This window comes from Vicia villosa, linkage group LG3, assembly GCF_029867415.1.
Source record: "Vicia villosa cultivar HV-30 ecotype Madison, WI linkage group LG3, Vvil1.0, whole genome shotgun sequence".
NCBI lineage: Eukaryota > Viridiplantae > Streptophyta > Magnoliopsida > Fabales > Fabaceae > Vicia > Vicia villosa.
This window is the reverse complement of record NC_081182.1, coordinates 36,713,909-36,727,669: the sequence shown is the minus strand read 5'-3', so window position 1 is coordinate 36,727,669 and position 13,761 is coordinate 36,713,909. Positions and strand designations below refer to the sequence as shown.

The 13,761-nt window shown below is 34.8% G+C and overlaps 1 protein-coding gene across 1 annotated transcript; it reads left to right on the top strand.

Annotated features, from left to right (window-relative positions):
- The first annotated feature begins 604 nt into the window (after positions 1–604).
- On the top strand, positions 605–1,180 carry LOC131657879 (uncharacterized). Its single transcript, XM_058927230.1, has one exon. It carries the CDS (start codon positions 605–607, stop codon positions 1,178–1,180), a length of 576 nt encoding a protein of 191 aa, XP_058783213.1.
- The last annotated feature ends 12,581 nt before the right edge of the window (positions 1,181–13,761 follow it).

Sequence of the window (13,761 nt, the reverse complement as noted above, 5' to 3'; positions counted from 1 at the left end):
TGTACATTAATAACTTGAAAATGGATTGAGAATAATGGACTGAAAGTGTCATTGGGTCGTCTATCCTAAAGGCCCAATTAATATTTTAATAATTAATTTATAAATAAAATTTCACAAAAAATATTAATAAATATAATTTAAAGAAATACAAAAATAAATATAAATGCAAAAAATACATAATATATAAAAAAAGAAAAAATTAAATAAAATAACTAAGTAAGTCCACGTGGCTTCTAAAAATTAAATCATAAATAAAATTAAAATCCACTTGGACTGTCAACTCATTTAAAAAAGGAATCTAGATTCAACGGGGACTATAACAACAAAATCTAAAAATTGCGAGGGGGGTTTTAAAAAAATATCTTTTACAGGGGTCCAAAGCAAATCTCGCTAATATTACAGGGGGTTTTGTATATTTAACTCAAAATAAAAATACAAAAAACACATATTTATTTTAGTAGATTAGCCATTTTTTTAAACGATAATAACAAAAAAACTCAATTCTTCTCTCTCTTTTTTATAAATCTCAAAAAATTCAAAACAAATATTTTCTCTTCCTTTTAACTAGTTTTATTTTAAAAATTAACAAAAAAATATCAGGAAGATGTACTGGACAGAAGTGAAAGAGAAGAAGGTTTATGTGACCAGGAAGATGTATATGGAGCTTCGCGGAGACAAACTGTCAATGGCTTGGCGGAAGATTTTATTTGACAACCATGTTAGACCGCGATCATTGTTTACGCTCTGGTTAGCATTAAGGGAAAAGCTTCCTACAAAAGACCGGCTAAAACAGTTTGGATTTATTGATGAGAATGTTTGCAGTTACTGTGAGGACATTGAATCCACTAACCATTTGCTCTTTGCCTGCAAGGGAACAAATCACATTTGGAAAGAGGTGTTGAAATGGATGCATATTCAAAGAGAACCTGATTGTTGGAGCCAGGAAGTGAGATGGATGACTACTGAAGCCAACAAAAAAGGTTGGAAGACTCAAATTTTGAAAATTGCTCTAGCAGAAACTGTGTACGAGGTGTGGAGATATGGAAACGAAAAAATATTTTCAAATAGAAACATAGATCATTTTGTGGGAAATAAGATCAAGGAGAGTATTTTGGGTAGATGCCTCATGAGTAGGAAACTACAGAGTCATGTAAATGTTTCCCAGAGTTGTATAGAATAGGGTGATGAGATTTCCTGGATCCTTGGGATCGGCTGTTTGAACTGTTTTTGGTTTAATGATAAATATAATGCTATTATTCCAAAAAAAATTGTACATACTTATAATCCCCTGACTAATTCAACCTTGACTAATTTAGCCTTCACACTAATTTGTAAATATAATATATATGTGTACATAAACATAAAAAAAAACAAAGAATCAATTCACACTCTAAAGTCAATGGCAAGTTATCAAAATAATTTTTTGCTCCATGCGATGATCAATTTCTTTCTCTCCGTGCGATAACCAAGTTCAAATACTTTTCATAACCTAAAATCGACCCACAAATCAAATTGACCCGAACTACGTAGACTCTGATTTCCTCATCCATTGATAAGGATACGTAGGCACAAGGTTGTGAAACCAAATGCGAGTTGTCATACCCAAAATTTTACCCCCCTAATATTTCACATCATACAACATCTCATATACATGTATGCATCATCAACTTAAAATCAACCACCAAGAACCTGTTGCTTGTTCATCAAGTCCTCAAATTAGGGTTTCAAGACTCAAGAGATTCAGGCAAAGGACCAATCAATGATTTAAATGATCCTCAATGTATCATGAAGATAAAGAAGTCTCGTTCATCCACATACAATCTCAAGTTTCAAGGTCAACAACTTTCAACTTCATCTGGTCTACAATTAGGGTTTTGATCTAATTCATGTGGGAAGTTGACTTTTAGTCAAGGCATGGTTCCATGGCCTAAATCATGATTCAAGGACCTCCAATACCTCATTATAATCTACTCACATTAGTCATTTGGTTGAAAGATCTTGATTCAATTTGATACTTGGAAGATTGCAATTCATTTGGAAAAAGTCAACTATTCAGTTTCACCTTTAACTTTTAAGGAATTTGGTCAACCATGGACTTTTGAAGATCAAAATCATGAATATATGCTTAGTGAATTCATTTGATCAATAAAAATCAAGAAAATCAATCAAGTATCATAAAGTCAACAATTAGGGTTTTCACTTTTTCATAAAGAATTACATGTTTTTCACTCAAACTTTGAAAGGTCATAACTTCTTCATCCCTTGGCCAAATTTTTTGTTCCAAAGCTTATTTTGAAGAAAAAGTCAAGATCTACAACTTTGTCATTGTGAACAATTTCTCAAAAAGTGAATGTTTTTAAGTTATAAGCTCATGAAAAATCTTTCAACACTTAGAAAAATTTTCAAAGTGGAGTTTTACCTATTTTTCTACCAACTTCAAGGCCACTTTTCATGACGATCCAAGATGAATCAGTTTAAACCATGAACATGAAAGTTGAAGTATGTCATCCAAGATTTCCAAAAAGTACTAGAACATCATTTGATTTTACTTGAGCAAGAAGTTATGGATTTTTGAATAAGGGTTCATGAAACTAGTTTTCAAGCATAACTAGTTTTGCATCTTACCAATTCTACACAAGTTTCTCTTTAATTTGGCACATGTTTAAGAATTGTCGTCAACCAAGATCAATGAGAATATTTGTGAATCATTTCAAAGGGATTCCAAGTACATGATATTTTCAGTTACATGTGAAAAAGCAATCATTACAAAATGGAAATTTATGTGAAATTGGTGAGTCATCAACAAATATCTTCAAATGCCAAAATTTGTGACTCATTCAATTTTAACTCAACTTGCCAATTGGTGATGAAGAGTTAGAGGGTTGAACTCTAATCAAGCCAAAAATTATCATTGCAAAAAAAAAAAGAAGGAATATTCTCTAAAACTTACTCACTAAGTTACTTACTCTCCAAACCTCATTTGCTCTCAAACATGACTATGAGCTTGGCCTATAAATAAAGACCTCATCTTCATTAAAAATCACACAATAAAAACTTGAATCCTTGTTTTCTCCAAAATCACTTTGTTTCTCAAAGTTTCAAAGTCTCATGGAGTGAAGAATCAGGTTTCTCAAACCAGAGCCATTCTCTTCAAACCAGACATCCAAACACTTCACATACATCATGTAGAAGTGATCCAAGCCTTCATTTCAGATCCATAATACCAGAATCACCATCTCCACATTCAACTTGGAGCATTTGCAATTGAGGTCGGGCAAAGTAATTCAGAAGCTCTCAATCCAATTCAAGCATTCAGGGCCCTTCTAATATCATCATAGAAGCTATCTAGATCATCATCTTACGCTTGTAACACCTAAAACTCAGAATTCAATTTCTCACTTTGAAGGTAAGCATTGAATTTTGAATTCTATGATTCATGCATTTTAAACATTTAAACAAGTTATCAACATGTTTTTTCACGTGTATAGATCATTTACCCTCTATCAATTGAACAAAATCATGCATATCCAGGATTTCATGTTGAATTTTAGTTTTTAGGGTTCTTAGTGTTCATACGATTAATCTTGAGTTACACTAAAAATAAATGAAATTAAATACCACCATTCAATTCCTTGTGGAAAAAATGAGCAAAATTCATGTTTACTTCATCTCAATTGGTTGAGAAAAGAAAGAGTTGGGGATTTTGAATTTGAAGATGCAAGCTTGAAGAAGATGAACATGGTGGCGCCATTTTTTCAAATTTCTAAAACACGTTTTATAATATAATTAACTGTTTGCATTTATAAACTTGAATTCATCGTTGCCCTAGTGGCTGAAGCGTGCGTCCAAAGTCTTGTCATGCCATAGGTCTAGGGTTCGATCCTCCCCTCAGACCTTTTGTTTTCATTCTTTTTTTTACACAATTAAACACTTGTTCAGTTGGTAAGAGTTTTAATTGGTGACTATAAGGGCGTGGGTTCAAACCTAATTTTTTAACACTAAATTCTTTCATTTTTTTCACATCTTCACACAATTATTTAACATAGCAAAATTAATTATTTAAGTTGATTTTTTGCACACTCTTCGTTTATCACTTATATTTTATGATTATAGAAAAAAATCACAAAATATAATATTTATTTGATATATTTTATTAGGTTAAAAGTAGTACTTTTTAAAGGTTTTTACACTTATAAAAATACTTTCTTTTTGATTTCTTTCTTAACCTAATCAATTTCAAACATCCATGTAAATAAAATATCATGTCTTAAGTCATTATTTTAAATGTACATAATATGTTTACCCTAAGTATTTGATTTTTGTACCTTAATCAAACTAATTTTCAAAATACCTCCCGTTTAACTAGACGACTAGGGTTTTCCTCAACCAAACCTTCTTAAAAACTTTCGATCTTCAAAAAAATATACTTGGCCCTCTATTAGAGTGTAAGACCCAACATCCTTTGTACATAAATAAATAACACGTGGGCCTTTATTAGAGTGTAAATCCCAACCTCTTTTTGTAAATAATTCCCTGGGCCTCTCCTTGAGTTGTAAGTCCCAACCCCTTTTTTTATTCACTGGGTTTCTCCTTGAGTTGTAAGTCCCAAACCTTTTCTTTGGTTTTCAATAATCATTGGGCCTCTCCTTAAGTTGTAAGTCCCAACACCTCTTTCAAATCAATAATCCTGGGCCTCCACCTGGTATAAGCCTTATCTCTCTTAACTCATCCATGATTTAAATATTTGTTTACTTCATACATATCATATTTATTTATCTATTATACCTGTTATACATGTTATACCTTTTATACTTCTCATATTTTCTATATATTTGTCATATATAAACTATTTTATACTGCTTAGATCTTCCCCCCAAGAAAATCCTAAGATACACCTTATATATTAGGACTATGACTAGGATGAGGATTACTTCCCGGTGAAGCCTCTCCTATATTAGACAATCATAGTATTATATATCCAAAATAGGAATTATTCTCGGTGAAACCTCTTAAACCCATAGATCAATCAATAGGGCACACCCACCTAAAGAGGATTATTCCCGATGAAACCTCTTACCCTTTTTCTTAGAGCCAAAAATAAAAAATCCCACATAGCTTTCTCTTGTACTAAAACAAGGACCCTCGATTAGCCTCCTTCTGGGCTCAAAATGCAAGGACCCACAGGCTTCTTAGAAGTTCCCCTGCATCCTCTTGGGCTTAGTACAAGGACCCTCAAGCTTCTTAAAAGCATAAAACATGTCTTAGTTACCCTTATCCATTCCATGTAAGGATCAAAACCTTTAGAATACACAATCACAATCATTCAAGTACTTAAGACTCTCTCCTAATTCCCCAACACCGAGTCAATTCCCCAAGAATAAGAGACATGGGAAGTCTCAAACACTCAATACTCAATCCATCCTTAGATAAGTCAGACTCAATCTCAGGCTTTATATGAGACAGAAATATAATCCCTCAAACAGGTTGAGTCTCAAACCCCATTACAAAAATCAACCCCATGCTCACAAAATATCCCTCTAGAGTCAGCCTTAATTTTGGGCTTAGTACAAAACAAATAAAATTCCCCAGTAAGATAAATCCCAGTGGAGTAATCCTTAATAGAGTCAGTTTTCAACCCTCTCTTTAGCCTTAATCTTGGGCTTTTTGCAAGACGGTCAAAAAATCAAAACCTTCCTAGAGGTGAGACATGGGTCATATCTATGGAAGAGATATCTTTTCTATTACACCACATTCAGAAATCAAACATTTCCCATTTGATTGATGTAAGTGGCGCACTTGTTGATTTAAAATCCAAGTTTGAGTCCCTTTCTTATGGTTGAAATTTTCTTCTTTCATTTAAGTGATGTAAGCGGAAGACACTTATACACTCAAGTTAAGGCACATCTCTTATTTTGTAAAGAACTTTCTTTTTATTCTCTCAAATGTTTTTGGTGAAATAGGTAAGATATCTTCCCTGTTAAGATGACAATTTGTCTCTTTCCTCTTACCAAAAACAAACTTTTAGCTTAAATCTTGAGCTTTGAACAAGACACAAATAAAACATCACCAATATATAGCCAGAACTACGACTATTTTGATTTCTCAATTTATTTCTCTTAAAAAAACGTAGGTACGAGGTTCATCCTCGAAGAGCACACAATCATAATTACCTATAGTTCCCCGAACTACAATCTGACTCCGTCTAGGGATATGTAGGCATGAAACTTGCAAGAATATTTGCGAGCACACAAAACCAAAAAAACATGTTCAGGTCCCTCACCTTTTTTTTTAACAATCATCACTACCTTCTGTATACAAAGGAGAAACTTTCCCAGTAACCAGTAAAATAACCCATATCACAAACACAAGCACAAACAAATGGCTCCCGTAGAGTACTACAGATACTTAGGGTGCTAATACCTTCCCTCTATATAACCAACCTTCTGATCCTTCGATCTATCAGGTGCTCTGCACCTAACCAATATTTAGGGTTTATTTAGATTTTCCCCCTTCCTTTCTAGGATAGATTAAAAGTTCAATGTAAACGCGTTCCAAAGTAATCGACCTTCATTTCATATTCCCATTCCCTTTTATAGAACAGATGTGGGTGAAAGCGGGGGTTCACTTTCCGCAGCGTACACGAGTCGACTAACAAAAAACTAATATTTTCCCTCTTTCACCCTTTTTGCAAATAATCTTTATAAATAAATAAAAGCAAGAAATCAATAGCAAGGCAAACACCACTTGACAAAAACACCTTAACCTTAGAACTAGAGAAGGTTTCCCTTTAGTACAAGGAAAGTGAGGGGGTGCCTAACACCCTCCCCTAACTTAACCGACTCCCGAACCCTTTATTCGGTTATGATGACCGTCTTATCCCTCTTTTAGGTTTTATCATAATTTCCCTATTATTTAGGAATGAATTAAATACGGTGGCGACTCTTTGAATTTTGCCGTCCGCGACACATACACACTAACAAATCACACATAATCATCTTTTGTTGGGGTGCCATCTAGACACGGTTGACTCGGTTGATAACACTAAATTTAGGTTTATTTTAATCTAAGAGTAAGGTTGAGAATCAAGGAGGCTTCATTCGGAAAAATGTGGGTTTGTCCTCCAAGATCTTTGGTAGATTTGGGGGTTTTCGTGCAAGACGGTCCAAGAAGGAATCACAGCCTAGTGAAAGCTTTGGAGATATAGTTGTGCGAGAACAGCAAATTGAATTGGGAGTCTTGTGTTGCAAAAAATACAATTGATCGTGCGTGAAATCTTTGGAGATAAAGAACTCGAAGGAATAGAAATAGTCGAATAGTCAATTGGTAGTTGTCGTGGCTTGGTCTTGCTCAAGATCAAAAGAAGAGAAGGGGTTGAATCAACATCAAACGGTTGTGTTTGTAGGTTACTCTTGGAGCACTTCTCTTGTAATCAACTTTTGCATAGTAAGAAACTTTCCTAATTCCGAGATTTGGAATTAGGTGCAGACGTACCCACACGCGAGGACAACGTGGGAAACTACCTAAACAAATCCTAACCTCTCTCTCTCTCTCTCTTATCTCTTTACTTGCTTTAATTCAATTACACAATTTATCGAATAGCATTGTGAAATCGGTCGAATCGTAAGAATTTTTCCGTAACTATTTTGTTAAGTAAGTGTATTGATCAGCATGTAATCACTTTGATTATAAGAGGTTTTAATATCAACACAACTCAATTGAAAAGTTCTAAAAACTCATTTGCACACCAAGTATTCGATAAATTGTGCAGCCTATTATTTTCACTCATTAGTATTGGAAATCGAATTGTTGCAACTTTGTTTAAACGAATAATTGATTGACACTTGCTTATTGCATATTTGACTTCCAATAGTTTGGCTCGTATAGACAATTCATTCCGTTCGCACTACTTTTCAAAAAATAGATTTTTATTTGGTGCATTTTATATTGGTGATCTATTCACCCGTCTAGATACGTTGCCATCGTCTAACAAGTGGCATAAAGAGCCCGATTCATTCCGTGCTTCGAAACTCTTATTAGAAAATGGCATACGAACCAAAAGGGGACTATAAAATAGCTCCAATTTTTATGGAAAAAAACTTTAGCTATTGGAAAGCCTGTATGCAAATTCATTTGAAAAAGGTGTGTGAGAGGCCATTCAAAATGTCCCTACACCAGTAACACATGTTGTTGATGGTGTTGTCTTACCTAAGCTCAAAGCACAGTGGAATGAGGAAGATAATAAGAAGTGGTCATACGATTGGAAAGCGAAAAATATCATCGTATTCTCTATTGGTGTAGATGAGTTTTATCCCATGTCCCATTGTGAAACCGCGAAGGAAATGTGGGACGATCTTAAAGTTACCTATGAAGGAACTAATGAGGTCAAACAATCATGAATTAATACACTCAATCAAGAGTTCAAACTCATTCGCATGAAGCATGGTGAAACCATTGCTCAAATGGAAAAGTGTTTCTCACATCTTATTAATCGTTTAAACTTTCTAGGTAATCCTATTTCCAATTCTATTACTACTAAGAAAGTTTTAAGATGTCTTACTAGGAATTGGCAACCAAAGGTCACGTCCATCAAGGAAGCCAACGATCTTACAACACTTGATCTCACTACCTTGTTTAGAAAATTAGAGGAACACGAGAAAGAACTCAATTGCTTGGATAAGCATGAAAAGAAGCTTGAGAAAAAAGAAGAAAAAGGAGAAAGACATTGATAATGAGGAAGGAACAAATTCCAAAGCTCTCAAGGCTTCAAGTTCAAGAAGGCTTCAAGTTCAAGATCCTCAAGGGATGAGTACACTAATGAGAGTGATTCAAGTGACAAAGAAGATTAGGGTGAGGAACAAATGGGATTATTTGTAAGGAGATACAATCAATACATTCAGAAGAATGAAGTCAAGCACTCCGACAAAAATATTGTAAAATTCAGACGACAAATCGCATTCTCTAAAACAACAAAAAGGACAAGACAAAGGGTATGTACTATGAATGTTAAAATCCAGGTCACTATAGACCAGATTGTCCGTCTCTTGCTAATGAGAAAGGAAAAGGCCATCAACACAACTCTAGAAAATCTAGAAAAGTCTATGTTGCTCGGGATATTGATAGTAATGCCTCAAGTTAGGAAAGCTCAAGTGATAGTGATGAGGAGACAAATTATTGTCTCGTGTCCAATCATCGTTAAAGTAAGAAAAAGGATGTAAGTCATTCTAAATACTTTAATGTTGAAAAATTATCCTTTAGTGAATTGAAAAATGTTTTTGAAAATCTACAAAAAGAAGTATCACATGCTTACAATAAACTAGCTTCAAATGAAAAAGTTTTTACATACTTGGAAGCTAAGGTTGAAGAAACCAATAATAAATTTGAAGCATTAAAGAGGTCTATTGTAGATAGTCAAAAACATAAAATCAAGGATGAGGAATCTTGTCGATTTGGTTGTGAAACTTGCCAAATTAGACAACAAGAGGTGAATACTCTTGAAATCGAAATAGACAAGGTATCACAACCATGTAGTATTTTTACTATTGAATCTTCAAAGGTTGAAAATCCTTATAAAAAATACAATTTGATCAAAAAGAATTCAACTAGAAAAATTAAATCTCATCATAAATTGTTTTGTCACTATTGTTGCAAAAGGGGACACTGAAGGATAGAAAAACACTTAGAAAGGGGGGGTTTGAATAAGTGTAGTCTTAAAAACTTGAACGATAAAAATAAATTGCACGGTTATTTTTATCCTGGTTCGTTGTTAACTAAACTACTCCAGTCCACCCCCACGGAGTGATTTACCTCACCTGAGGATTTAATCCACTAATCGCAACAGATTACAATGGTTTTCCACTTAGTCCGCGACTAAGTCTTCTAGAGTATCCTGATCACAACCTGATCACTCCAGGAACAATTGCTTAGACACAAGCTAAGACTTTCTTAGAGTATCCTGACCACCACATGATCACTCTAATTACAACTGCTTAGACACAAGCTAAGACTTCCTAGAGTATCCTGATCAACATTTGATCACTCTAGTTCCTTACAAATTAATGTAATCAATTCTAAGAGTATTACAAATGCTTCTAAAAAGCTATAATCACAACAGTGATATTTCTCTTAACGTTTAAGCTTAATCTCACTAATATATTACAACAGCAATGTAGTGAGCTTTGATGAAGATGAAGTTTCTGAGCTTTTTGATTTGAGCAGCGTTTCAGCAAGTTTAATTGTTAGCAAATCGTCAACCTTGCTTCTCATCAGAACTTCATATTTATAGGCGTTTGAGAAGATGACCGTTGAGCGCATTTAATGCTTTGCGTGTTCCGTACAGCTTTGCATTTAATGTTTCACGCTTTTATCAACTACCTCGAGCCTTGTTCACGCTGTGTCTACTGACGTTGCCTTTAATAGCTTCCAACGTTCCTTTTGTCAGTCAGCGTAGCCTGCCACCTGTACTTTCTTCTGATCTGATGTTTGAATAAAATATTTGAATATCATCAGAGTCAAACAGCTTGGTGCATAGCATCTTCTTGTCTTCTGACCTTGAAGTGCTTCTGAGCGTGATACCATGAGAACTTCAGTGCTTCTGCTTCTGACCTCAAGTTCTTCTGATGCTTCCATAGACCCATGTTCTGATTCTGCCTTGACCATCTTCTGATGTCTTGCCAGACCATGTTCTGATGTTGCATGCTAAACCTTCTGAGACAAAGCTTCTGAGCGCTGATTTGTGCATACTCTTTATATATTTCCTGAAATGGAAATTGCAATGTATTAGAGTACCACATTATCTCACACAAAATTCATATCCTTGTTATCATCAAAACTAAGAATATTGATCAGAACAAATCTTGTTCTAACAATCTCCCCATTTTTTATGATGACAAAAGCATATATAAATGATATGAATTTGCGATCAGAAAGAGCAGACGGCTAAAGACAAATTACACAGCTATAGTATAAGCATGTGAATATGTCTCCCCCTGAGATTAACAATCTCCCCCTGAGATGAATAATCTCCCCCTGAAATAAATACTCGAAGAACTTTAATAATAAAAGACTTCCCTGATTATTTCGGTAGAGACGATCACATAAGCTTCTTGCTTCTGATAATTCATAGCTTCTGACTTCTGCTTCCATTGGACAGCTTCAGAACTTGAATTTCTTTAGATCCCTAGAACACTCACAGCTTCTGATTCCTGCTTCCATTTAGGACAGCTTCAGAACTTGAATTTCTTTGATCTTCAGAACATTCACAGCTTCTGATTCCTGCTTCCATTTAGGACAGCTTCAGAACTTGAATTTCTTTGATCTTCAGAACCTTCACAGCTTCTGATTCATGCTTCCATTTAGGACAGCTTCAGAACTTGAGTTTTTCTGGATCTTTAGAACATTCACAGCTTCTGATTTCTGCTTCCCTCGGATAGCTTCAGAGCTTTGAATTTCTTCTTACATCACTTCATGCTAGATTGTATCAGAACATTGTTGAATGTACCAGAGCATCATCAGAGCATCTCTACATCCTGAAATGTTACAGAACAAAACTAAACGACAAAAGTCAGCATGAATGAGTTAGAACATAAAGTGTGTATTAGAACACAAAATATGTATCAGAGCCATATAAGCCATATAGAATATATCAGATCCAATAGACAATGTATCAGAGCAAATAGACAATGATTTGGATCATATTCTATTATCAGAATTTTTGATCATTCTTCCTTCTTGCTTCTGATTCTGAAGCTTCCTAGCACTCAGCTTACTTCAAGAATCCAAGAGCTATTTCTGATCATTCTTTCTTCTTGCTTCTGATTCTGAAGCTTCCTAGCACTCAGCTTGCTTCAAGAATCCAAGAACTTGATTCATCTGCTTCTCATGTTGGTCTTGAATCTTTGATTCCTGCAACAACACAACTTAGAAACATATGAAGCTTGCAGCTTCTGTTAGTAAATGTGGGAGCCTTTTTACTCGGTAACTGATAATATTAATCAGATCATTTATCATATATTTTCTCCCCCTTTTTGTCATAACATCAAAAAGCATAAAAGATTCAGATGTAAAGCAAGAGACAAAAGGAAAGAAACATAAATAACTTTTCATTGATTTCAACAAGAGGGATTACAAAAAAGGAATGCAGGAAAACAGATGCAACAAGGAAAGAAAACTACAAAGACTTAAAGCCTAAGACTCTATCCTACGCAAAAACTGCGCAAACAACTCAAGAACCCTCTGGTCTTCAGTTTGTTCAGCCATGGAAGCTTGAAAACTCTTCATGCCTGTCCAGACTAGAACCTCCACTGTAGGAGAGATCCAAGAGACCAAAGAGGAAGTGAGGGACAGTTCATAGACAGGGAGCTAATGTTGCAAACGGGCTCCAGTGACTCAAGAAGGTCTTCTTCCTTTGGATAAATGTTGATAACAGCATTGAAGAAGAGATCTGTCTTGAAAGAGACTTGGAGAGCCATCCCAAGATATGCTTCACATCCTGTAACTGATTTACCCTTCCATCCGTTCTCATTGAGTTGAAAGGATTCATGATGAACGCTAGGTTGAAGATGAATGAACTAGGGTTTATGCTAAAGAAAAGCTTTGTTGGACAAGAGAGAAAAAGAAAGAGAAAGAGAGCCAAGACTTGTTGAAAAAATGCAACGAAATGAAGGAATAAATAGAGGGAATGTGGGGAAGGAAAACGTTCTAGGGAAGGGAAACGTTTGACGGATATAAAAAAAATATAAAGGACAATAAAAGAAATGATGAATGGCATTTAATGTTATTTGACGTGAGGAGAGATAATAATGACAAAAGACGAGATTTGCACAGTTACCTAAGTAGACGTCCCCTCAACTGCACGCACGCTTGTCCAGAAATAGTGAACACGTGTTTACCATCTGGATAGCCAGTTACAGCTGTTTTGCTTTTAAAGAGATTCTGAATCAACTTAGACAATGAAACGTTAGTAATAACTGAATCACAATTTCTAATTGATTTCAATCAGAACTTCTTATAAAAAACAAAAAATCCAATTTCATTTCAGAAGATACTCATACATAAGATCTTCTCATCTTCTCATTCTGGGCATAAATCCATACTGATATTCTTCAGAATGAACTTAAACCTATCTTCAGCAAGGGGTTTTGTAAAGATATCAGCCCATTGATGGTCTGTATCCACAAAGTTTAAAGATATAACACCCTTCTGAACATAGTCCCTTATGAAATGATGTTTAATCTCAATATGTTTAGCTTTTGAATGTAAAATAGGATTCTTAGATAAACATATAGCAGAAGTATTATCACAAAAAATAGGAATGTTATTCTCATATATCTGATAATCTTCCAGCTGACTTCTCATCCAGAGCATTTGTGTGCTACAACCAGCAGCAGCAACATATTCTGCTTCTGTTGTTGAGAGGGCAATAGTAGCTTGCTTCTTGCTGTACCATGAGATTAGATGACTTCCAAGAAATTGACAACTTCCAGAAGTGCTCTTTCTTTCTATTCTATCTCCAGCATAGTCAGCATCACAGAATCCTACTAAGTTGTAATCTTTAGATTTTCTGTAAACTAAACCAACATTAGTAGTACCTTTCAGATACCTTAGAATTCTCTTAACCGCAGTTAAATGAGATTCTCTTGGATCTGATTGGAATCGAGCACACAGACAAACACTAAAGAGAATGTCAGGTCTAGAAGCAGTTAGATATAGAAGAGATCCAATCATACCTCTGTACAACTTCTGATTTACCTTCTTACTTACCTC

Bases quoted from the DNA above. Each gene is read 5' to 3' on its own strand.
- LOC131657879 (XM_058927230.1), top strand. From the start codon at position 605: ATGTACTGGACAGAAGTGAAAGAGAAGAAGGTTTATGTGACCAGGAAG.